A 27,676-nucleotide genomic window follows, 5' to 3' on the forward strand; every position below is an offset into this window, starting at 1 on the left:
CTTTCCTTCATAAACAAAGGTATTGAGTACAAGCATTCGGACATCATGTTGCAACTGTGCATAACATTGATTAAGCTACATTTGAAATACTTGCATAGTTCTGGACACCACATAATAAAAAGGATGTGGTAGCACTAGAAAGAGTGCAGAAGAGATTCACTAGCAGATTGTCTGAATGATACTACCCCTCAATCATCAGGCTCTTGAACCAAAGGGGATAAATTCACTCAGTTTCACTTGGCCCATCATTGAAATGTTCCCACAACTAATGGACTCACTTTCAAGGACTTGTCATCTCATGCTCTCAATATTTATTCATTATTTATTTATTTATTTTTGTACTTGCACTGTTTTTTGTCTTCTACACTCTGTTTAAACACCCAAATTGGGCGGTCTTTCTTTGATTCTGTTATAGTGATTATTCGATAGATTCATTAAGTATGCTCACAAGAAAGTGAATCTTAGGGTTGTATATGGTGACATACATAAACTTTGATAATAAATCTACTTTGAACCTTTAAATGAAGGACTTTGTTACAAGGAGTGATTGGATAGGCTCTCACTGAAGGGAAGGCTGACAGGTGACCTTACAGAGGTTCATAAAATCATGAGGAGCATAGTGAGGGTAGATAGTCACAGTCTTTTCCCGGGATAAATGAGTCTAAAACTACAGGACATAAGTTTAATGTGAGAGGGGAGTACTTAAAGGAGATCTGAGAGGCAAGTTATTCATACAGAAGGTAGTGGGTATATATAACAAGCTGACTGAGGGAGTGGTAGAGGCAGATCAAATCATAGTGTTTTAAAATAGTTGTTTGGGTACATGGATAGTGAGATTGTAACTAGAACATGAGAGAGGAAGTGTTTAAAGGTGATCTGAGGGACAAGTTGTTCATACAGTGGGTAGTAAGTTAATGGAACAAGCTAACAGAGGAAGTGGTGGAGGCAAATGTTTAAAAAGTAATTTATCCAGATACACGGATAAGAAAGGAACAAAGGGATATTAACCAAATTCTGAAAAATGGGATTAGCCTAGGTACCTCTGTCAACATGAGCATGTATGAAGGGCTTTTTTCCATGCTGTAGGCCCCTTTGAACATTCATTTTCCCACCACTGGCACATAGTGGCTGAAATGTGTGTGTCATCTGCAAAATTCTCAGTTGTTATTCATGCGGGCTGCTCCAACAGAAGCTTCCAATATATGCCTCCAAGAAGGTCAAGGGGTAGCTTTCAGCAGAAGGAAACACCAAAACCATTCTGACTTGGAAGTACGTCTCCATTCTTCACTATCACTACATTTTCATCTGATCCTTCGACACCTTATGTTTCCATTTATTCACTCTGAGTAAATGCTCTTTCCCAGAGGAATGGTGCTTCATTTAGCTGTACACATATGTGTATGGTTGAATGACAACAAATGTGAATTTTCCAAAAAGACTTATGGATACTCCAGAACACTCAAATTCCCCCTCCTCCTGAAAAAGTGAATAAATGGGAAAATGATGCACTGAAGGACTGTAAGGCAATGCATGTTAATAAGCTCAGGGGTGGTGGGCCATCAGGATCTGGTGTGTGGTGTTTTGGTCAAGCTTATGTTACCAGAGGTTGAAAGCTCTGAGATGATGGATGTACCATTAGAAAAGTTGACCACTGCTTTATAATATAACCTTCATGAGGCGGTGCCTCAAGAAGACACCATCCGTCATTAAGGACTCCAGCCTTAATGAGTCTGAGGCCTGGAGTTTGGGCCGGGGGTCCAGACTGAAGGTTGAAGCATGAAGGTCAATAGGAAGTCCAGAGTCGAGGCCTGATGGCCAAAGTCCAATGGGGATGTTGGAGGCCCGATGACTGCAAGTGCGCGAGCCAAATGGAGGCTGGAGGGCCAGAGGGTGGAGGACTGTCTGTGTGTTTGTGACTGGGTGGGTGGGTGGGTGAGAGGAAGGAAAGGGGCTTCGTTGGTGGGGGGAGCTAGAAAAGATGGCGCAGAGATTTCTGTACACCCAGGCGACCTCTACCAGTTGGGGAAGAGGTGGGGTTCTGTCGGAGTCCGTGATCTACAACCACAATTCAAACTACAGATCTCTGTGAGCAGTGGGTTCTCAGATTGGCTGTGCTGTCCAGGTGCGGCCTGGAAGACCGGCGCCTTTGGGGAGCAGCCCTGTCAATGACGGTTCCTCGCTGATGTCACCGACTGAAGCACTGCGGGAGACTGAAACTTTGAGAGAGCAGGCCGTGTGTACTGCTGTTGGAAGGCAGCCCTGCACTCGAGTAGTTCTCTCTGTCTCACTCCCCCTCCCCTCTCCCTCGTGTCTCACTCCCTCTCCCTCTCTCTCTGTCTCACTCCCTCTCCCTCTCCCTCGTGAGAGCCTGCCAGTCCTCGAGTCGGGGAGCTTGGAGAAGTGATGTGGAAGGTTGTAACATTGGAACAGAGAGCTGCTGGTATCCCGCTCCATTGTTGTAGGAGTGATTTCTCTCTCCCTTACTAGTGAGTGAGAGCCTGTCTGAGATAACGGTGTTGAGTTATAGATTGTAGTTTTTGATGACTCTAGGTCAAGGTCTCTTTAGGGGCTTTTGCTATTGCTTGTATGTTGGGGGGGGGAATGGGCAGGGTCAGTGCAAGTGGGGGAAAGGGAAGGGTTAGGGTTGATGTTTCTGCTGATGCTTGTGCAATGGGAGAGGGGGGGCTTTGGGGGTCTGATGTTTCTCTGTCATTCTTCGGGTTTTTTGTTTCGTGGATGTCTGCAAAGGGTAAGAAATTCAGAATGTATACTGTATACATTCTCTGATAGTAAGTTGAACCATTTGGTTTGCTGTTGTTTTGTTGCTGTAGTTCTGCTGGACATTGTGGGCACTGGAATATGTAGCAACACTTGCGGGCTGCCCCCGGCACATCCTTGGGTTGTGTTGGTTGTTAAAACAAAAGGTGTATTTCACTGTATGTTTCGATGTACACGTGATGAATAAATGAATTTGAATCTGCCAACCATAACCTGCTGACTTCTCAGACCTCCAATTGGAAACAGAAATCTGAAGGTCCACGCTCAGTGATTCAGAAACAGCTTCTTCCCCTCTGCCATCATATTCCTGAATAGTCCATGAACATCACATCTTCATTCCTTTGCATTTGGCACTATTTGGAGGAGAAGATGGCAGTGGCCACTCCAGTGAATGATATCTGTTATCTGTCACGTAGGGTGCTGTGCACAATCCTGATTTGATTTGATTTGATGGAGACAGACGTGAGAGCAGGAGGAACACCTGGAGAAACTTCTGAAATGCCTGCTTCATTGCCGCTGCTACTGTGTGATCCAGAATCTCCGGAGGGGAAGGCCCCGAGTCCTCGGCTTTGCTTGTTGCTCAGCGGCCGGGGCGGGGTTGAAGTGCTTGGCAGAGATGGTGCTCGGTGTTGTAGGGCTGATCGGAGGCTCGAAGTTTTCAGACGGACTCAGAGTCCGCTGCGGTCGGGTGCTTCCAATGGTGCTGTATCGGCAAGTTTGCGGGGCTTGGAGGTTCATGACAGGGAGAGTTTCTCCCTTCTGCCGTCTGCGTGAGATGATGGGGCTATCAGGACTTGAGACTTTTCTTTTAACCGTGCCCATGGTCTGCTCTTTATCAAATTATGGTATTGCTTTGCACTGTTATAACTATATGTTATAATTATGTGGCTTTGTCAGTTTTAGTCTTGGTTTGTCCTGTGTTTCTGTGATATCTTTCTGGAGGAACATTGTATCATTTTTTTAATGCATGCATTTCTAAATGACAATAAACAAGGACTGAGTGTCCTCATAATCTAATCTATCATTTATAGTCACTTTATGTCTACCACAAAACAGCAAATTTCACATCATACTAGACAGAGATAATAAACCTGATTCGGATAACATATCTAGCATGTGCCATCGTGACCTTGCTCTTCCTGCTGCCAACATACTGCAGTTACCCCTTTATTGACATTTCACTGCTCCTTCCAAGTTCCGATTCAATTGTCATTCAACCACACACAAATACTCATGAATACAGCCAAATACAGCCAAGGTGCGAAACACAGTACCAACATTCAAACATAGCACAAGGCACATATAACATAGCAAGCACAAAGGGTTCCCAAACCCTTCCATATTCGAACAAAACACCTCGCAGATGAACTAGCTTCGCGACACGGAGCCATGTTCACTCACTAACCTCCAGCATCAGAGCCTGGCCTGGCTGCAGCTCAAACACAGCTGGTCTGATTGCAAACGGAGCGATGTCCAGGAAACCAGCTACTGCCACGCTCTGCAGGCCAAAAAGACACAGATTGGTCAGATCCTGTGTGGTTTCAGAGCTGTGCTTGGAACAAGAACGCAAGGAAATAGAGACAAGGGTCGAACACCAACACAATCTTGGCTGATTTCTGATGGCCTCAATTGATTTTTCCAGTTCCCCATAGCCCTTAATTCCCAAATCTTTCAATTTCAATCGTAAATCACACTTTATTAGGTACACCTGCCTACTAATGCAAATATATAATCAGCCAATCAAGTGGCAGCAACTCATTGCATAAAAGCATGAAGCCATGGTCAAGAGGTTCAGTTGTTGTTCAGATCAAATGCCAGAATGGGGAAAGAAATGTGATCTAAGTGACTTTGACTGCGGAATGATTGTTGCTGCCAGATGAGGTGGTTGGAGTATCTCAGAAACTGCTGATCTCCTGGGATTTTCATGCACAACAGTCTCTAGAGTTCATAGAGAATGGGGGAAGAAACCCAAAACAATCCAGTGAGTGGCAGATCTGTAGGTGAAAATGCCATGTTAATGAGAGAAGTCAGAAGAGAATGGCCAGACTGATTCAAGCTGACTGGAAAGCAACGGTAAGTTAAATAATCACACATTGCAACAGTGGTGTGCAGAAGAGCATTTCTGAATGCACAAATCATCAAACTTTAAAGTGGATGGGCTACAGAGGAGAAGGTGATGAACATATACCTAATAGTACCTCCTTCACCATCCTTGGGAGCAGAACATTCCAGAGATTCACCACCCTCTGAGAGGAGAAACTATATGTACCTCAGTTTTAAGTGATCAGGCCCTTAATTTTGTAGCAGTAATGCCTTATTCATGAGTATCCCACTAATGGAAACAGCTCAGCATCCACCTTATCAAACCCCTTTAGAATCTTATATGTTTGATATTCCCTTTGTGTAAAACAAAACAAACAAACCTGCTTCTGACATCCTCCCTATACTTTTACCCAATCACCTTAAAATTATGGATCCTTTTCCACCTGGGAAAAGTCTTTGGTTGTCCACTTGATCTTTGCCTCTTATCATCTTGTACACTCTTTTCCTCTCATCCTCTTCTCCTTCTCTTATCCTCCTTTGCTTCAAAGAGAAAAGCCCGAGCTTGCTCTACCTATCTTCAGTCAGCACCCTGATAAATCTCCCCTGGGGCCTCTCTAATGCTTCCACATCCTTCATAGAAACATCGAAACCCTACAGCACAACACAGGCCCTTCGGCCCAAAAAGATGTACTTCCTATAATTAGGCAGCCGGAACTGAACACGATACTCCAAGCATGATCTAAAAGTGTTTATAGAGCTGCAACATTATCTCCTGGCTCTTGAACCCAATCCCCTGACTAATGAATGTCAACACACCATACATCATCTTAATCACCCTATCAACTTGGAATATGACATACAAGTCTGGTCTTCTTACTCAAGAAGACACACATGCAATATAGGGATTGTATACTGTAAGTTCAAATAAAACTTTGGGTTTAATGAATAGTTGTCTTTCCTACATTACTGTATGGAGCTGAATCAGGGACCACCTACAGTAAGCACCTGAAAGCCCTAGAACCATACCACCAAAGATCCTGATCAAAGATTTTGAGATCAATTGGAAGGGTAGACACACTAACACCAGCATACTGGAGGAGAACAACATGAACAGCACCACCACCACAATAAAGCAAAACCAATTCCGACGGATAGGTCACAAACAAGAGAAACGCTGGAAATCTGAGCAACACACACAAAAATGCTGAAGAAACTCAGTAGGCCTGGCAGCATCCATCGAAAAAAGTACAGTCGATATTTCGGGCCGAAACCCTTCCTCTTTTAGGCAAAGTGGATGAAATCGACAAGTTCTGCATGGGTACAGGAAACACCAATAAAGTTGTCAATGTAGCATAGGAAAAGTGCGGGACGGTCACCAGCGTAAGCTTGCAACATGGACTATCCCATATAGCCGACAAACAGGCAGGCATAGCTGGGACCCAAACGAGTGACACAAAACAAGAGAAAGTCTGCAGATGCTGGAAATCTGAACAACACACACAAAATGCTGGAGGAACTCAGCAGGCCAGGCAGCATCTATGGAAAAAAGTAGTCGACGTTTCGGGCCGAAACCCTTCAAGGAACACCTCACATGCTCTTGATCTTTTCAAGGATTTCAGGTTCCCTGGCCCCCCTCATCTTACTTTTACTATGGATGTCCAGTCTCTATACACCTCCATCCCCCACCAGGAAGGCTTCAAAGCTCTCCATTTCTTTCTGGACACCAGACCCAACCAGTTCCGCTCCACCACCACTCTCCTTTGCCTAGCGGAATTTGTCCTCATTCTAACTAATTTCTCCTTTGGGTTCTCCCACCTGTCAAACAAAAGGGGTAGCTATGGGCACTTGCATGGGTCCCAGCCATGCCTGCCTGTTTGTTGTCTATGTTGCAAGCCTACACTGATGACCGTCCCGCACTTTTCCTACTCTATATCGACGACTGCATTGGTGCTGCTCCCTGTACCCGTGCTGAACTCGTTGATCTCATCCACTTTGCCTAAAGGAGGGGTTTCAGCCCAAAACGTCAACTGTACTTTTTTCCATAGAAGCTGCCTGGCCTACTGAGTTCCTCCAGCATATCTGATGGATAGGTAATGTTATTTAGATGCCTAACTCACATCTCCCCAGATCCTTTACTTCCAGTTGAAGGAAGGTCAGCAAGCCCCTGTTCAGCAAAGGTAATGCTTCAAACATCAAAATCAGCCTGATGAAATTCAATATTACTTCTTAAAACTGAGAAGGCATTGCACTCGATAGATACACCTGAAATCTGTTCAAAAGGGAACTGCACTACATGAGAGTGAAGTCCGCTGTGTCGCTGAGAACAAGCAGCAGTTGTGAAAGGAGAGACTGAACAACCAGAAGACCCGAGCAATAACCACAGCCACCACTTACTCTTGCACCAGAATATGTGGGTCCTGGATCGGCCACTCCACGCACCAATAGCCAACCCTTTGGGAGAACATAATACTTGACTCGAGTGATCACGTTACTACTACTAGGGAATGTAACTAAGGTCTATCACTTATGAAGGAAACTTATTGAAAATTTCACTTCCTCTATGCCCTCATCTAGCTCTGTTCACTCAGATAATGGAGAACTCTTACCCTGAAGTTTGTTGTTGGCCACATTCTCTTAGGCATTATACAGAAACAGCCAGAGTTGTACCCTTCATTTTTGCACAGGAATTCTGTGAACTTCACTCCTCCCACCAAGCAGTACCCGCAGTCTAAAGTACCAGGTACTGGACATGAAAGAGGACAAACAGAAAGTTACTCTTCATAATATGACAAAATTTCAAAAGGCATGATTGCACTTTAATTCTTAGAATATCTGGTGTTTATTTAGAGATTTTTTATCCATGAGTTCTCTTTGAATTCAAAGATCAAAGCAAATTTATTAACAAAGTGCGTATATGTCAACATATACTAACTTGAGATTAATTTTCTTGCGGGCACTTACAGGAATATAAAGAAATAAAATAAAATTTAGGAAACAACTGTGTACAAGTACCAGAAACACCCAATGTGCAAAAGAAAACAAATAGTGCAAATAAAAAATTAATAAATAATAGTGAGAACATGAGTTGTGGAGTCCTTGAAAATGAGTCTGTAGTTCGTGGAATCAGTTCTGTTTTGGGATGAGTGAAATTATCCATGCAGGACCAGGAGCCTGATGGTTGAAGGGCAATAATTGTTCCTGAACCTGGTGATAGGAATCTAAGGCTCCTGTACCTCCTGCCCAATGGTAGTAGTGAGAAGAGAGAATGGCCTGGATGGTGGGGATCCTTTATGATAGTATTTATACTACTTCCCCATTTCCCACACACTTGCTACCTTTGAGTCCACAAGGTCAGAGTCAGAATTGTGTCTGCAGCCAGAGAACACAATGTCTGTGCTGGCCGTGATGCAAGTTAAACTAAAACTAACTCTCCACGTTCACGTGTCTGTTTCTGTGCCTCTCTACTGCCACTTTTGTATCTTCTTCCACTACCAGTTCTAATAGCCTGTACTAGGCAACTACTATTCTGTGTAAAAGACTTACACCACACACCTCCTTTAAACTTTCCCCCTTATTTATTATTATTATTTTATTTATTATTTTTTTCCTCTTCTATATTATGTATTGCATTGAACTGCTACTGCCAATTTCACATCACATGCCAGTGATAATAAACCTGATTCTGACCTTATTTATTTACTTAGTGATATAGTGTGGAACAGGCCCTTCCATCCCTTTAAGCTGCATCGCCAGCAACTCCCAATTTAACCCTAGCCTAATTATGGGACAAATTACAATGACCAATTAATCTATTAACCTGTACGTCTTTGGATTGTGGTTGGAAATCTATGCACTCCATGGGGAGAAAGTACAAACTCCTTACAGTGGATGCTGGGATTGAACTCTGAACTTTTACTGCAATTGCATCGTGCTATCCACTACACTACTGTGATGCTCATGGCACTCTAGTATATAACAATTCTGCCCTGGAAAAATAATTCTGACCTTCTACCCCATCCACACCTCTCATAATTTTATAAACTTCTGTCAGTTTCCCACTTTATTGCTCTTACTGAAGTAAGTGTGCTTACTGAAGGAGTTTGCCTCCAAAGTTCCTTTGTTGTCAGAATCCCCTATATTTCCCACCCATTTGTGAACTCGATTCGGGGAGTCTGCAGTTTATGTTCCCTGTGTTTTTTTTTTACTGCTTGCATGATTTGATTGGGGCGTTTCAGCACTGAACAAACTCTGCAGCCATCAGCACAGCGCTGAGGCCTAACATCAGTATAGCGCTGATGATTCACTTCTGGGGACTCTGCATTTCATGTTACTTCTTTACTTTCTATTCTTTGCACGGTTTGTTCCTGTTTTTCACACATTGGATGTTTGATGGTCTTGTGTGGGATTTTTCTTTGAATGGGTTCTATTCTGCTTCTTTGCCTGCAAGAAAATGAAACTGAAGGTTGTATACTATATACATACGTTGTTAATAAATATACTTTGAACTTTGAACCATCCCTTCTTCAGAAGAAGTAACTTGCGCACATGTTAGTATAGGAGGTGGCCTTCGGGCTTCAATAGGAATCACAAGTGGATATGGCGTCTGTGCCTCCACCAAAAGAAAGTCCTCGTATTCAGCCGGGGAGTCAGGAGCAAATCGAACTGTGTATTGGCAGCTCATGCCTGGAGCAACAATCCCACCTTCTCCTGGGAACCTACCTGTATGAAAAAACAGAGTAAGCAAAGCTGTTAAATTTGCTAGTTAGTAAGCCAGAGACCTCAGGGTACCACGGTAGCATAGTTGTTTAAGCGATACCATTACAGCTCAGGGCATTGGTGTTTGGAGCACAATTCTGGTGTCCTCTGCAAGCATGTTTGTTTGCATGTGTGCGGTGGATTTCCTCCGTATGATCTGGTTTCCTCCCACGTTCCTAAGTCGTGTTGGTCGGTAGATTAGTTGGTCATTATAAATTGTCCTGTGATTAGGCTAGGAATCAGAGGGTTGCTGGGTGGCACAGCTCAGTGGGCCAGAAGGGCCTGTTCTGTGCCGTATCTCCAGATAAATAAATAAACCAAAAACTCAGAGACATTAGTTCATTATCATTATGGTCCCTGTAGTTAATAATCTGAAATTTTACTAATAATGACCAGAAAAAAAGTACCTGATTTTTGTAAAAACCTGTCTGGTTCACTAATGTCCTTTTGGGCTGCTGGCGACGGTGGTGGAGGCGGATACGATAGGGTCTTTTAAGAGACTCCTGGACAGGTACATGGAGCTGAGAAAAATAGAGGGCTATGGGTAACCCTAGGTAATTTCTAAGGTAAGGACATGTTTGGCACAGCTTTGTGGGCTGAAGGGCCTGTATTGTGCTGTAAGTTTTCTATGTTTCTATGCTTCTTTATATTATTGGCTAGCTTACTTTCATTTTCCATCTTCACCTTCCTACTTACATTTTTTGTTGCCTTCTGCTAGTTTGTGAAAGCTTCCCAATCCTCTAACTTCCGACTAGTTTTTGCTCCATTATATGCCCTTTCTTGGCTTTTATGTTGGCTTTGACTTCCCTTGTTAGCCACAGTTATGTCATCTTTCATTTACAATACTACTTCTTCTTTGGGATGTATATATCCTGTGCCTTCCGAATTGCTTCCAGAAATTACAGCCATGGTTGCTCTGCCGTCATCCCTGCCAGTGTTCTTTTCCAATCAATTCTGGCCAACTCCTCTCTCATGCCTCTGTAATTCACTTTACTCCACTGTAATACTGATACATCTGACGTTAGCTTCTCCTTCTCAAATTTCAGGGTGAATTGGATCATATTATAATCACTTGACCCCTAAGGGTTCTTTTACCCTAAGCTCTCTTATCAATTCTGTTTCATTGCACATAAAAGGGGGATGTCACAGGTAAGTTCTTTACACAGAGGGTGGTGGGTGCGTGGAATACCCAGCCTGGAGTGGTTCCAGAAGCAGATACATTAGGCACAGGGATGATAGAAAAACAGTAGGCTATGTGGGAGGGAAGGGTTAGATTGATCTTACAGTAGGTTAAAAGGTTGGAACAAAATCATGGGCTGAGGGGCCTGCTCTATGTTTTAAACTCTCAGTCCTGAAGCAGAGTCTCCACCCAAAAACATCGACTGTCCCTCTGCCTCCACTGAGCTGCTTGACCTGGTGACTTCCTCCAGCAGTTGATATCCTGTTATAAGACTAACACCCATAAATGGAACTCGCCACACAGAGACAGGTTTGAAAGATGATTCCAAAGGTGTTTCTAGCATCTATTCCCCACCCAGTATGTGCCCACATACCTATCATAATTGTGTTTACAGAAAACAGCTCAGAAATATTTAACATCTGATTAGTTTTGTGTATTGAGTTCTATTAAATAATTCTGTGAATATTTAAGAATGAAGACTCAGCACTTTTAATATGACAATTCTTATACCAGAGAAGGCTAGGACAGGGATGCATTTAACTGGAGATACAAGAAATTGTGGCTGCTGGAATCAAGAGCTACAAACAAGATGCTTGAGGAATTCAGCAGGTCATGAGTTCCTGCAACTTTTTGTTCCTTGCAACACATTTAACTACATCCTCAAACAAGACCTCAATAAAAATAGTGCTTATTGTAATATTTATAATATTAAATCACGGAGAGCACTTTGTCTGGTTGCATCACCATCTGGTATGAAAATGGATTGGAAAGATGCCAGAATAAAAAAGTGCGGGGGAGGGGAAGGAGAATAGCTGGAAGGTGATAGCTGAAGCCAAGTGGGTGGGAAAGATAACAAGCTGGAGAGGAAGGCATCTGATAGGAAAGGAGAGTGGATCATAGGAGAAAGGGAAGGAAAAGGGGCATCAAGGGGAGGTGATAGGCGGTTGAGAAGAGGTAGAAGGCCAGAGTAGGGAACAGAAGAAGAGGGGAGGGGGAGGAAAAAAAATTACCAGAAGGAGAAATCAATATTCATGCCATCAGGTTGGGGCTGCCCAGATGGAATACAAGGTGTTTCTCCTCTATCTGGAAGGTGGTCTTATCTTGGCACAAGAGGGGGCCATGGATCGACATGCTGGAACGGGAATGGAAATTGGAATTAAAATGTTTGGCCACTGGGAAATTCCACTGTTGAGAGATTGGAATGGAGGTGCTCGATGAAGCAGTCCTCCAATTTATGATAGGAGTCACCAATGTAGAGGAGGCCGCATTGGGATAGACAACCACAGCAAGTTCATGAGTGAAGTGTGCCTCACCTGGAAGGACTGTTTGGGGCCCTGAATGGAGGTGAACTTCAGGTGTAACCAGTTTTTAGTGATGCTGGTTTAAAAGACAGATGTTGTCATAATTTCTGTACAGACTGGAAACAAGCCAACATAACCTCAGTAAAGCAGCCAAAATAATGAAGAACCCCATTCACCCCAGACATTCTCTCTTATTCCTTCTCTAATCGGGCAGCAGATACAAAAACGTGAAAGCACATACCACCAGGTGTAAGGTACAGTGAAATACTTTGTTTTGCATGCCATCCATACTAATCGTTCCAGTACAACAGTGCAGTGAGGTAGTTCAAGGGAAAAGCAGTAACAGAATGTAGAATACAGTACTACAGTTACAGAGAAAGTACAATGCAGGTAGACAATAAGGTGCAAGGCAGGACAACAAGGTAAGGCAAGAGTCCATATTATCACCCTAGGGAACCATTCAATATCTTTTAACAGTGGGATAGAAGCTATCCTTGAGCCTGGTGGTACGTAATTTCAGGCTTTTGAATCGTCTGCTGGACGGGAGAGGGGGGAAAAGATAATGCCGGTGTGGGGGAAGAGGGCCCTTCGATTACGTTGGCTGCTTTACCAAGGTAATGAGAAGTGTAGACAGAGTCCATGGAGGCAAGACTGGTTCCTGTGATGAGCTGAGCTGTGTCCACAACTCTCTACAGTTTGCAATCTCAGTCAGAGCACACAAAGTGGTGATGCATCTGGACAGGATGCTCTCTATGGTGTATTGATAAGAACTGGTAAAAGCTGGAGCAAAAGGCCTGTTTCCATGCAGTGTGATTCGATCACTCTGGGGGAATGTCCAAGCTTAGTGTTTTACACAGAGAGTGGTGGGTGTGTGGTAGAGGCATATTTATTGGGGACATTTACATAGGAGACTCTTAGATGGGTACATGGATGATAGAAAAGTGGAGGACTATTTAGGAGGGAAAGGTTAAATTGACCATAAGATCAGCACAATATCTTGGGCAAAATGGCCCACACTGTGCTGTAGTGTTCTATGTTCTATGTTCAAAAACTTGGACAGGTGGCTAAAACACAAACCCAGTATTAGTCAATGGTTAATACTGTGAAAAACATCCAGAAATTTAAAAACATTTATTTTTTTTTTTAGATGAGCTTAAAATGTAAGGGATCTTTTTAAAACCAAACACTGAATTTCTGTAAAAAGAACATAACATACAAAAAATGCTGAAGGAACTCAGCAGGTCAGGCAGCAGCATGAAAGTGAATAAGCAGTCGACGTAATCAGGAGTGCTGAAGCATTGACGTTTATTCATTTCCATAGATGTTACCTGACCTGCTCAGTTCCTCCAGCCTGAGAATGTGCTGGGGGCAGCCTACAAGTGTTGCCATGTTTCCAGTGCCAACACAGCATAACAACAACTCACTAACTCTAACCCATACGTCCTTCGAATGCGGAAGGAAATCCACGCAGTCACAGAGAGAATGTACAAGCTCCTTACAGACAGCAGTGGGAATCAAACCTCGATGAGGAATCGCCAGTGCAGTATAGCAATTGTGCCAGCTGCTATGCTATCATGCCGCCCTGAAATGCCTGAAGCAATGTTAAAGCTGGATCACCCCATATCACACAGGTCACTGGATCTTAGTGGTCAGCACGTTTGCCTTGCACTGATTCTGGGAATATCTATGGATGTAATGATTAACATGAACAGACAAACTGACAGGAATCTGCATTTCTCCTATACTTTGCCAATGGGAGCTCTATCCAGATTGATATGGTTACTCTAATATGCACTTGGTATTAACAATTATATAGCAGAAAAATATTTCAATGTGCTTTGTGGCAATGTTATCAAAATAATTTGATAGAGTTATATTGGAAGCTATGAGGACAGATGAAAGCAGTCCAGCCAAAGAGAGTAAAGATTCAATAAAGGGAGAGAGGGAGAAAGAGAGAGAAGAAAGAGATAGAGAGGGAGAGAGAAAGAGCACGAGAAAGAGAGAATAGAAACAGAGAGGGAACGTTAGAGCATGAGAGAAAGAGATAGAGAGGGAGAGCTAGACAGAGAGAAAGCAAGAAGGAGAGAGCTAGATAGTAGAGGAAGGGTGGAGTCTTGTTCACTCTGTTCAGGACTTCAGCAGCTGAAGGTATGGCTGCCTATAATGGAAAAATAAACAGAGATTCCGAAATTCTAATATACTTAAAGGTCCAACTGTTTATACTTAGACAGTCAGGAAAAATAATAAAGTTAAAGAGTCTCCTTACCCAGTCCAATAGAAAAGAATGAAGTGCTTGGCGGGATGACTCGGAGGTGACGGCTACTGGATGTCATATTCCGCAGCTCAACAGTTGTCTGAGGGAAGATAATGGACTTGATAAGATGATCTGGGAATCAAAAATCAATTTGCCTGAATTCTCCAACTTCCAGAAAATCTGTTCCTCCTCTGTCCCTTTACTCTTTCCTTCTAATGTACTATTTTCTTTTTACACCCACACCAGCCCCAAGCATTCTGTTCCTTTCCCCTCCTCCATCCCCATCACCCCCCACTTCTCCCACTGAGTTCCCCCCTCTCATTGCATCTACCTATCACAAACCACACCACCCCAACTCCCCAATATGATTCCATGTCCCACCTTCTCCATCCATCATCTGCAGCCTCCACCTCTCACTTCCCACCCCTCCTCCATCAGCCTTTCACCCTCCCCCTCAGATGGATCCACCTCTCACTTCCCACCCCTCCTCCATCAGCCTTTCACCCTCCCCCTCAGATGGATCCACCTCTCACTTCCCACCCCTCCTCCATCAGCCTTTCATCCTCCACCTCAGATGGATCCATCTCTCACTTCCCACCCCTCCTCCATCAGCCTTTCACCCTCCCCCTCAGATGGATCCACCTCTCACTTCCCACCCCTCCTCCATCAGCCTTTCACCCTCCCCCTCAGATGGATCCACCTCTCACTTCCCACCCCTCCTCCATCAGCCTTTCACCCTCCCCCTCAGATGAATCTACCTCTCACTTTCCAGCCTCTGTTGCGATCTCCACTCTCCCCTCTACCATCTGCCTATTGTCCCTCCTCAGCTGGATCCACCAGCTTTGCTTCACCCCTTCCCTTTACCCATTTTTATACTGGCTATCACCCCTCTGTCTTTCAGTCCAGGTGCAGCATCTTGACTCAAAACACAGCCTGCTCATTCCGCTCCATAGATACTGCCTGACTTGCTGAGTGTGTGTACTTGGCTGGTCACATTGAGCACAGTGAACTGGCAAGTCCGACCAGAGGCTCTCAGCATCGTGTTTGCAATCCCAATGAAGAGCCATTGACTTCAAGTAGGAAGGGACAAAAAGGAGGTTTGACAAGAGAGTTTTGCCAAAAAAGAAACATCAAAACTAAAAGAGAATCAAATATTCCACCAGAATTCCTTGATTACTTTTGTCATTTGTTGGACGTAACTGAGCACGACTGAATCATAGCACATAGCAAAATTCAGACACCCTAAATAATCTACTGTCATTACCATGAGAAGCCAGAGCACAAGTTTCACAAAAGCACCTTTTAAGGTTTCAGCTGTGGTTCTAATTTCCCTTGAGCATTAAATAAACGAGTCTGATTAAATGAGTTATCTTGAGAAACTAAGTGGCCTAATTTGTCTTCTTGTCCTTACCTACCACCCCATGAGCCTCCACATCTAACACATCATTCTCCACAACTTCCACCATCTCCAAAGGAATCTTACCACCAAACATGTCTGTATCTATCCCCTCTCCCCACTTTCCGCAGGGAATCACTCCCTCCGTGATCCCCTTGTCCATTCATCCCTCCCCACTAATCTCCCTCCCAGCACTTATCCTTGCAAGCTTTCAAAATGCTATACCTGTCCATTTACCTCCTCTCTCTCCTCCATTCAGGGCCCCAAAGAGTCCTTCCAGGTAAGGCAATGCGTCACCTGTGAATCTGCTGGAGTTGTCTGTAGTGTATAATGCTCCAAATGTGGTTGGTGAGACCTGTTGTAAATTGGGAGACTGCTTCGTTGAGCACCTCTGCTTCATCTGCCAAAAGCAGAAATTCCTATCCCCATTTCTGTTCTGACATGTTGGTCCATGGCCTCCTCTTGTGCCAAGATGAGGCCACCCTCAGCGTGAAGGAAAAACACCTTAAGTTCCAATTGGGTAGCCTCCAACCTAATGGCATGAACGTCAATTTCTCCTTTTGGTAAAAAAACGTTTCACTCCTCCTCACTTTTTCTTCTATTCCCCCAGTCTGGCCTATCATCTATTCTCAACTTCCTATCACCCCCTCCTCCTTTCCTTTCTCCTAAGGTCCACTCTCCTCCCCTATCAGATTACTTTCTCTCCAGCCCTTTACCTTTCTCTCCCACCTGACTTCACCTATCACCTCCTAGCTATCCCCCTCCTTCCCCCTCCCCACCTTTTTATTCTGGCATCTTCCCCCTTCTTTTCCAGTCGCAAAGAAGGGTCTTGGTCCAAAGCATTGACTGTTTATTCATTTCCATAGAAGATGCCTGAGCTGCTGAGTTCCTCCAGCATTTTGTGTGTTTTTGTACCGGTTTTTCATTCAATGCCATTCAATCTGTTTGACTGTTAATACCGGTACATGAGAGTGGTGGTTTCTGTGATGTGCTGAGCTGTATCCGCCACACTCTGCAGTTTCCTGCACTCATGAGCAGAACAGTTGCCATGCCAACTGTTATGCACCCAGATAGAATAGTGCATTGATAAAAATTGGTAAGAGTCAAAGGGGACATGCTGAATTTCTTCAGCCTCCTGAGGAAGCTGGTGAGCTTTCAAACTATTGAACCTATCCATGCCTCTGATAATTTTATGTGGGTTGTTCAAGTCACCTTTTGGCCTCCTTTGGTCCTGAGAAAAAACAGCCACCCTATCCAATCCCTTCCCACCACAGCCAAAATCCTCCAAACCAGGCAACATCCTGGTGATAGAGACACTGGAATCTGAAGCAAAAAAAACAGACAAATTGCTGGAGGAACTCAATGGATTAAGCAGCATCTTTCGGAGAAAAGAGATCGGAAACATTTCAGATCAAGACAGCACCGAGACAGAGAATGGATGCAATATAACCAGCATAAAGAGGAGGTTGGCAGGGGTGAGATAGCAGATGATGGGTGGACAGAGCAGGGGTGAAGCATGACAGGTGGATGGAGCCAAGTTGGGGAAGAGGGGAGACAGAGGTAGGTGGGCGATAGGTGAAATCAGACAAGAAAGGAGAAAGGGCATATGGAGAACATCTTGGACAATTGCCTTTCCACTCTCTCCAACGCAATCTCATCCTTCCTAGCGGTGACCAGAACTTCATGCATTACTCCACTGCTGCACATTTTTCCAACTTGGTGGTGCTCTGCATCTTTGAACTTGGACTTTGAGAAAGTAAATGTTCCCATATAGATGTTTTTTGATGCATGCACACATCATTGTAAAGAACGCGTGCAAAGTGCCTACCTCCTATTGATAAACGTTACTCCTGTGGTCACGATTTTCCACCCTGCATTTGTGCGAATGTTTTCAAATGTAAATAGATTCATCAATCACTCCTATTTAGTTTTACGTAAATATCATTGGCATTATGAAAAAGGAAATAAAACTATGATGATATATTGAATGAAAAATATGTTGAACAGTAACATATTAATAAGAAGAGTACAGGGAAAACTCAGGTCATCCTCAGCCTGACTACAAAATTTAAAGTTCAAAGTAATTTTAATATCGAAGTATGTATGTGTCATCATATGCTACCCTGAGATTCATTTTCTTGTAGGTATTCACAGAAGAACAATAGAACCAATGAAAAACTACACACAAAGACTGACAAGTACAAATTTGCAAAAGAAGACAATCTCAGCAAATACAAAAAAAGGACAAACAAATAAATAAATAATACCAAGAACATGATTTGTAGAGCCCTTGAAATTGATTCCATATGTTGTGGCAACACACATCAAAGTTGCTGGTGAACGCAGCAGGCCAGGCAGCATCTCTAGGAAGAGGTGCAGTCGACGTTTCAGGCCGAGACCCTTCCTCAGGAAGGGGGAAGGAAGAGTGAGTAAGGGATTTGAAGGTTGGAGGGGGAGGGGGAGATCCAAAATGATAGGAGAAGACAGGAGGGGGAGGGATGGAGCCAAGAGCTGGACAGGTGATAGGCAAAAGGGATACGAGAGGATCATGGGACAGGAGGTCCGGGAAGAAAGACAAGGGGGGGGGGACCCGGAGGATGGGCAAGGGGTATATTCAGAGGGACAGAGGGAGAAAAAGGAGAGTGAGAGAAAGAATGTGTGCATAAAAATAAGTAACAGATGGGGTACGAGGGGGAGGTGGGGCCTTAGCGGAAGTTAGAGAAGTCGATGTTCATGCCATCAGGTTGGAGGCTACCCAGACAGAATATAAGGTGTTGTTCCTCCAACCTGAGTGTGGCTTCATCTTTACAGTAGAGGAGGCCGTGGATAGACATGTCAGAATGGGAATGGGATGTGGAATTAAAATGTGTGGCCACTGGGAGATCCTGCTTTCTCTGGCGGACAGAGCGTAGATGTTCAGCAAAGCGGTCTCCCAGTCTGCGTCGGGTCTCGCCAATATATAAAAGGCCTGGCCTGCTGCGTTCACCAGCAACTTTTATGTGTGTTGCTTGAATTTCCAGCATCTGCAGAATTCCTGTTGTTTCCATATGTTGTAGAATCAGTTCAGTGTTGAGGTGAGTAAAGTTACCCACGCTGGTTCAGGAGCCTGATGATAACTGTTCCTGAACCTGGTGGTGTGGAACCTACAGCTCCAGTACCTCCTTCCTGATGGCATGAGTGAGAAGAGAACATGGTGTGGATGGTGGGGGTGGGGGGATGTCCTTGATAATGGATGCCTGAGCATATAAGCTAAAGGAAGCCCACACAGAGATTTATAAGATTTTGAATGGCATAGATATAGCAGACAGATGGTAGCTTTTACTCAGGATTAAAATGTCTAGTCCTAGAGGGTGTACATTAAAGATGGGAGGGTGTAAGTTCAAAGATGTGTAGGTGAGGTATTTTCTTTACAGAGTGTACAGGGTGCCTGGAATGCACTGCAATGGTGTGGGTGGAAACAAATATGACAGAGGCATTTAATAGGTTCTTAGATAGGCATATGTATGTGCAAAAAATGGAGGGATATGGATATTGTGTGGGCAGATGCATGTGTGGAAAATGGAGGGATATGGAGCTTGTGTAGTTAAGATTTTTAAGTAGTGTGGAATAACATCATGGGCCAAAGGGCCTGTTCCTATTTACTGTATTCTATATTCTAATTCAATTAAAAATATAACTTTGTGTGATTTGGGATTAATCTGGATCTCAGTATCACAGGGTCCTTGATAGGACATAACACCCATCATAATAATATTGAAAGCCTATAACCTTTAAAACAGCATGTATTTCAATTCTATATGAGAAAAACCATATGACCATAAGGGATAGGAGCAGAATTGGGCCATTTGGCCCTTCATTTCATCATGGCAGATGTATTATTCCTCTCAACCCCATTCTCCTACCTTCTCCCCATAACTTTTCACGCCATGACCAATCAAAAGCCTATCAACCTCTGCCTTAAATACACACAATGACTTGGACTCCACAGCCATCCGTGGCAACAAATTCTGCCGACTCATCACACTCAGGCTAAAGAAATTCCTCCTCATCTCCATTCCAAATGGAAGTCTTTCAATTCTGAGGCTGGGCCCTCTGATCCTAGACTTCCCCACCATAGGAAACAATGTCCCCACATCCAGTCTATCCATGCCTTTCATCATTCAATGGGTTTCAATGAAATCCTGCCTCAATCATCTAAATTCCAGTGAGCCATCAAACTCTTCTCATACAATAACTATTTTATCCCCAGAATCATTCTCATGAACCTATCTGAACCCTGTCCAAAGTCAGTGCATCCTTTCTTGGCTAAGGGGACTAAAACTGCTCACATACTCCAATTGAGGTCTCACCAGTACCTTATAAAGCCTCAGCATTACATCTTGGCTTTTATATTCTAGTCTTCTTGAAATAAATGCTAACATTACATTTATCTTCCACACCACCAACTCAGCCTGCAAGTTAACCTTTTGGGAACCCTATACGAGGTCTCCTCAGTCCTCTTGTACCTTGGACTTCTGAATTTTCTGCCTGAAAATAATCTGTTTTTGTTCCTTCTACCAAAGTACATGACTATACACTTCATGACACTGCATTCCATCTGCCACCTCTTTGCCCATTCCCCTAATCCGTCTAAATCCTTCTGTAGCATCCTTACTTCCTCAACACTACCTGCCCCTCCACCTATCTTTGTATTGTCCACAAACTTGGCCACAAGGCCATCGATTCCATCATCCAAGTCACTGATATGTAATGTAAAAAGAAGCAGTCCTAACACTGATCTCTGTGGCAAACCACTAGTCACTAGCAGCCAATCAGAAAAGGCTCCATTCATTCCCACTCTTTGCTTCCTGCCAATCAGCCTCTACTTTATCCATGCTAGTATCTTTCCCGTAATACCATGAGCTCTTATCTTGTTAAGCAGTCTCACATGTAGCACCTTGTCAAAAGTCTTCTGACAATCCAATTACACAACATCCAACAATTCTCCTTTGTCTATCCTGTTTGCTAATTCCTCAAAGAATTCCAACAGATTTGTCAGGCAAGGTTTTCCCTTAAGGAAAGCATGCTAACTTTGACCTATTTTGGCATGTGTCTCCAAGTACTCCAAACTTCATCCTTAATAATCGACTACAACATCCTCCCAAATACTGAGGTCAGGCTAACTGTCCTATAATTTCCTTTCTTCAGCCTCTTTCCCTTCATGAAGAGTGAAGCGATACTTGCAATTTTCCATTCCTCAGGAATCATTCCAGAATCCAGTGATCCTTGAGAAATCATTACTAATGGTTCTACAATCTTTTCAGCTACCTCTTTCAGAACCCTGGGTTGTAGTCCATCGGATTCAGGTGACTTATCTGCCTTTCAGCTTCCCAAACACCTTCTCCCTAGTAATAACAATTGCACTCACTTCTGTCCCTTGACACTCTCAAACTTCCAGCATATTGCTAATGTCTTCCACAGTGAAGGCAGGTGCAAGACACTTACTTAGTTCATTTGTCATTTCTTTGCCCCCATTACTACCTCTCCAGGATCATTTTCCAGAGGTCCGATATCTACACTCACCTCTCTTTTACTTTTTTACATATCTGGAAAAACCTTTGCTATCCTCTTTGATATTATTGGCTAGCTTTCCTTCCCTATAGCTTTTTCAGTTGCCTTCTGTGGTTTTTTAAAACTTCTCGATCTTCTAACTTCCGACTAATTTTTGCTCAATTATATGCCCTTTCTTTTGTTTTTAATGTTGTTTTTGATTTCCCTTGTTAGCCATGGTTGCATCACCCTGACTTTAGAGTTCTACTTCTTTTTTGGGATGTATCTATCCTGTGTCTTCTGTATTTCACCCAGAAACTCCAACCAATGCTCTTCTACCATCATCCCTGTTAGTGTCCCTTTCCAATCAACTTTGGCCAACTACTCTCTCATCCCTCTGTAATTCCCTTTACTCAACTGTAATACTGATACATCTGACATTAGCTTCTTCCTCTCAAATTGCAGGGTGAAGTCTATCATATTATGTTCACTGTCTCCTAAGGATTCCTTTGCCTGAAGCTCTCTAATCCTCTAAAGAGAGGAGAAGATGGCGGCGCGACGCAGCGCGCAGCGGCCACTCCGTTGGTGATATCTGTTATCTGTCAAGTAGGGTGCAGTGCACAATCCTGATTTGATGGAGACAGATGTGAGAGCAGGAGGAACATCTGGTGAAACTTCTGAAATGCCTGCTTTGCTGCCACTGCTACTGTGTGGTCCAGAATCTCCAGAGGGGAAGGCCCCGAGTCCTCGGCTTTGCTTGTTGCTCAGCAGCCGGGGCGGGGTCGAAGCGCTCGGCAGAGGATGGTGCTCACACTGCTGGGTGTCGGAGGGCTGGTCAGAGGCTCGAAGTTTTCAGACAGACTCAGAGTCTGCTGCGGTCAGATGCTTCCAATGGTGCTGCATCGGCAAGTTTGTGGCACTTGGAGATTCATGGCAGAGAGAGTTTCTCCCTTCTACCGTTTGCGTGAGATGATAGGGCTATCAGGACTTGAGACTTTTTATTACTGTGCCCATGGTCTGCTCTTTATCAAATTATGGTATTGCTTTGCACTGTTGTAACTATATGTTATAATTATGTGGTTTTGTCAGTTTTAGTCTTGGTTTGTCCTGTGTTTCTGTGATATCATTCTGGAGGAACATTGTATTATTTTTTTAATGCATGCATTTCTAAATGACAATAAACGAGGACTGAGTGTCCTCAATGTAAAAAAAAATCAAATCCAGTTCATTCCACAACACCTGATCCGGAACAGCTTTTCCCCTAGTGGACTCAACCACAAGCAGCTCTAGAAAGCTACCTTTTAGGCATTCTAGAAATTCCCAATCTACCTGCATAATGAAATACTCCATGACTATCATAACGTTGCCCTTTTCTATCTCCCATTGTAATTTGCAGCCCATGTCCTGGCTACTGTTTGGAGGCCTGTACATAACTCCCATCAGGGTCATTTTACCCTTGCAGTTTCCACCCACACAGATTCTACATCTCCCAATCCTATGTCACCTCTTTCTAAAGATTTAATTTCAGTTTTTACCGACAGAGCCACACCAGCCCCTATGCCCACCTGCCTGTCCTTGAACAATAGGCTCCCAACTCTGATCTTCTTTCAGCCAAGACTCAGTAATGCCCACATTACCATACATACCAATCTATAACCGTGCTACACCATCATCTACCTTATTCCATATATTTCGTGCATCCAAATATAACACCTTCAGTCCCATATTCATCACCCTTTTTGATTTTGTTGCCATGTTACACTGCAAATCAACCCACTGACTGCAGTTTTGCTCTATCACCCGCCTGTCCTTCCTAACAGTCTCACTACACACTGCAGTTAGTTGTATATTACCTGCCCCAACCTCAGCCCTATCACTCTGAATCCCATCTGCCAACAAAATTAGTTTAAACACTCCCCAACGGCTCTAGCAAACCTGCCCACGAGGATATTGAATAAAACAAATGAACAAGTTTAATGTAAGTAGATTTGCAATTTGCTAAGTTTACAGGCAGCAGTTGATCTTACCTCGTACACTTGACCCACTTTATAATCCGTGAACAGAATAACCGGTGGATTTGCCAGAAAAACAGGAATAAGTTCGGCAGGGTCACTGTACAACAAAGAAGAACTATATTACACATTAATCATCCTAAACTTCTCTTTTATATTTTATCATATTTTGCCATAAAACATGGGAGCAGAATTAGGCCATTTGAACCATCAAGTCTGCTCTGCAACTTGATCATGCTGATTTATTTTCCCTCTCAACCCCATTTTCCTGCCTTCTCTCCATAACATCTGATGCCCTTACTAATCAGGAATCTATTAACCTCCACTTTAAGTATACCCAATGTCTTGACCTCCACAGCTGTCTGTGGAAATTAATTCACATATTCACCACCCTCTGGCTAAAGAAATTCCTCCTCATCGATGTGCTCTAGATATTCCTATCTTTATTTCATTTTTCTATCAAGAAATTTGTACCGCCCTCAGTGGGCATGGACCACTGCTGAGTGTGCTGGCCTGAGCTCCACATCTCAGTGCAGTCATCAGCCCTCATGGGCAGCCTCTCCACACCAAGTCATAGTGCATCGCAGTGCAGGAACAGCCTCTACCTGTGAAGGGAAGAATGGACAACTTCACTCACTGGAACACTGAGCTGATTCCACAGCCTATGGGCACATTTTGAAGTGCTTTACAACTCATGTTCACAACAGTTATTGATTTTTTTGTATTTGCACAATTTCAACATTGGTTGTTTCCTTCTTTGTTGTGTACAGTTCTTCATTTATTCAATTGTGTTTCATTGTTTTACTGTGAATGCCCACAAGAAAATGAATCTCCGGGTTGTGTATGGTGACATAAAGAGTACTCTGCAAAGTTCTTAGGAACACATATATTGCCAGGGTGTCTAAGACTTTTGCACGGTGCAGTATTTGACAATGTGGAGCAGAGAGCGAGTTTGTAAATCTGGCAGGAGGGAGGAGAGAAGGATGTTGGGAATAGCAAGGGTGGAGCATCGCAGGAGGGGTGTGGGACAGGTGGTGGTGAAGTGCCAGAGGGGGGTTGGTGGGGATGCAGGCACACCCAGCCCTGAGATTCCAGGCAAGGTCATTTGATTACAAGCAATTGGTTCATTGATCATTCATCATCATCATCATCATCAGATGCTGTGCCCAGTTTGAGCTTTGACTGCCATAGCCCACACACTCCAATTTCGGGTCAAGTGGATCAATTCATTGATATTCATTTCCAGTTCTCTGGCTGCTGTCTCTATCATCATTTGTCTTTGTCTTCCTCTTGCTTTCTTCCCTTCAATCTTTCCCATCATTACAGAATGTTTCTCTGGTGCTTCCTGCTCCCTCCTCTCTCTTTTCCCAACCATAATTCCCTTCTCCCTGTCCCCTTCCCACTCTCTGTCCACAACAGAGACCCATAGCAGAATCAGGTTTATCTTCATTCACATATGTCATGAAATGTGTTTTTTTTGTGGGAGCAGCAGTGCATAAAATTACTACAGGTCTTGGGAACGTTAGCTATATATATGTGCCCAAGACTTTTGCACAGGACTGTATATACTTTAGTAATAAATTTACTTTGAATTTTGAACAGATCAATGCCCCGTGGTATATCGTTGAGCTGGGTACATAGTGTAATGCCGTTCTGACATCTAGGTGGCCGTCTGGAGCAGAATTCAATACCAAATGCAATTCCCGTTGTAAGACCATAAGAAGATAAGAAATTGGAGCAAAATTGGACCATTTGACTATCGAGTCTGCTTTGCCATTCCATCATGGCTAATTTATTTTCCCTCTCAACCCCGTTCTCTGGCCTTTTCCCCGTAATCCTTCATGCCTTTACTAATTAAGATCTATGCATGGGTTTTCTCTCACAGTCCAAAGATGTACCAAGTGGGTTAATTGGCCCTTGTTTAAGGTCAGTCAAGTTTGTCAGGGTTTGTTGGAGCAGTGTGACTCAAAGGGCTGGAAGTAACACTAAATAAAATAAATATACCCAACGACTTAGTCTCCACTGCCGTCTGTGGCATTGAATTCCACAGATTCACCTCCCTCTGGCTAAAAGAAATCCTCCTCATCTCTGTTCTAAAAGGGACATCCTTTTATTGTGAAATTATGCACTCAGATCCTTGACTCTCCCACTAATGGAAACATCCTCTTCACGTGCACTCTATCTAGGCCTTTCAAAATTTGGTACATTTCAATGAGATACCCCCTTATTCTTCTAAACTCCAGCAAGTGCAGGCCCAGAGTCATCATCCGCTCATCATATGTTAACTCTTTCATCCCTGGAATATTTCTCATAAACCTCCCAGACCCTTTTCAATGCCAGCAGACCTTTCTTAGATACGGGGCCCAAAACTGCTTGCAGTATTCCAGATGGGGTCTAACCAATGCCGTATAAAGCCTCAGCATTGCATCTTTGCTTTTATATATAAGTTGTAGAAGAACTCTTCAGACTTATATTTCTTTTTAGTCACCTGAAAGTCATAGAGTTATATAGAATGGCAACCGGCCCTTCAGCACAATTTGCCCATGCCTACCAAGATGGCTATCTGAGCCAGCCCCACTTGCTCACACTTGGCCATTATCCCTCTAAATCTTTCCTATCCACGTACCTGCCGATCTCTTCCCTTGCTTCCTTATGTGAGGGAAGGAAGTCGCATGCATAGGAAGCAGTCCCTATCTCAATTTTCCATGACACAATACTGCATAGATTGTCCATGTATCATGAAATATAAGGTAAAAAGACTAAATTTTGTCTTATTTATTTGCTATTTGTCATATAAATTTACACAAGAGTGAATTTTATTCCCTATCTCTGGATCTGTAAGTTAATTATAGAGACATTGAATAGCACAGCATGGAAACAGGCCCTTGGTTCATCCTGACCAAGATGCCCAACTGAGCTAGTCCCATTTCTCCCATTCTCTAAACTTTTCCTATCCAAATGTCTCTTAAATGTTATTATTGTACTTGCCTCAATCATTTCTCTGGTAAGTTGTTCCATATATGCACCACGTTCTGTGCAAAATGGTTTCCCCTTAGATGCCTATTAAATCTTTCTTCACTCACCTTACACCTGTACTGTTTAGTTTTTGACTAACTTTCCCTGAGAAATATACTGTGTGACTTCACCCCATCTATGTCCTGCATGACTTTATACATCTCCGTAAGGTCAACCATCAGTCTCCAATGATGTTCCAAGGACTAAAGTCCTGGTCAACCCAACCCCTCCCTATAACTCAGGCCCTCAAGTCCTGGCAACATTCTCATAAATCTTCCTTGCATTCACTCGCATTTCTAACGTGGTAACCAAAGCTATATACACAACACTCCAGATGAAGCCTCACCAATGTTCTGTACAACTACCATAACATCCCAAATTCTGTACTCAATGATGACCAATGACTGACGGCCAGCATGATGCACGTTTCTTCACCACCCAGTCTACCCATGATACAACTTTCAGGTAACTGTGTACTTGGACCTCCAGGAGCCTCTGGGTTGGAGTACTCCTCGGGGCCCTGCTATCCACTGTGAAACTCCTACGCTGGTTTGACTTGTCAAAATGCAACATCACACACTTAACTGGATTGAACGCATTTGCCATTCCTTGGCCACTTACCCAAATAATCAAAGTCAAAGTCAAAATACCAGGAGGAATAATTTTAAGGTGATTGGAGGAGCGTATAGGGGAGAGGAATGTTAGAGGCAAGTTCTTTATTTAGAGAGTGGTGAGCGTATGGAATATCCTGCCAGGGGTGGTTGTAGAGACAGATACATTAGGGGCACTTAAGCAATTCTTAGAAAGGCAAATGGACGACAGGTTGATCTTGGAGTAGGTTAAAAGGTCAACACAATTTTATCGGCTCAAGGTCTGTACTGTGCAGTAATTTTCTAAGTTCTATGTTCTAAAGTCGAGTTTATTGTCAAATGCCCAAGTACACAAATTCACAGCTGCAATTAAAATCTTTCTTGCAGCAGCATCACAGGCTCATAGCATCTGATAAAGAGCAAATAAAACAAACAGTAAATTGAGTACAACTTTTACAAGAGAGAACATAATTAGAACAAAAAGTCATCTATTTTAGTGTAAAGTGATCACAATGGTCTCCTAGATAAAGTGATCAAGCTTCTCCTGTCATTTATGATAGCCTTCTGCACTATCTAAGTGTCTTAGGGTCTAAGGGGAAATACCATTACCATAATGGCTGTAATGCAGGGGTGGCCTGCATCCATAAGTGTGCATTTTTTGGCAAGTGGTTTGTTTTTAAATCCAGTCTTTTAGCTATCGTGATAAACATCAGTATTTTGCATGCTTTACAATATCAAATGTTAAAAGAATTTGATGGAAACACTATTGGAATTTAATCTGCACAACCACCTAAAAGTAATCATACGTACTCATGGTCCAGTG

The 27,676-nt window shown here is 43.3% G+C and overlaps 1 protein-coding gene across 1 annotated transcript in view; it reads right to left on the reverse strand.

The window, feature by feature from the left end:
• dlec1 (DLEC1 cilia and flagella associated protein) overlaps positions 1 to 27,676 on the reverse strand; it is a 202,899-nt gene that overhangs the window by 133,138 nt on the left and 42,085 nt on the right. The window contains exons 10-14 of the mRNA XM_063042432.1: positions 23,264 to 23,348; positions 14,324 to 14,411; positions 9,367 to 9,540; positions 7,428 to 7,564; positions 4,184 to 4,276 (exon numbers count right to left, since the gene is read on the reverse strand). Of these exons, the coding sequence (XP_062898502.1) occupies positions 4,184 to 4,276; positions 7,428 to 7,564; positions 9,367 to 9,540; positions 14,324 to 14,411; positions 23,264 to 23,348 (577 nt within the window). The remainder of the gene's footprint in view (positions 1 to 4,183; positions 4,277 to 7,427; positions 7,565 to 9,366; positions 9,541 to 14,323; positions 14,412 to 23,263; positions 23,349 to 27,676) is intronic.

This window comes from Mobula hypostoma, chromosome 3 (genome assembly GCF_963921235.1).
Source record: "Mobula hypostoma chromosome 3, sMobHyp1.1, whole genome shotgun sequence".
NCBI lineage: Eukaryota > Metazoa > Chordata > Chondrichthyes > Myliobatiformes > Myliobatidae > Mobula > Mobula hypostoma.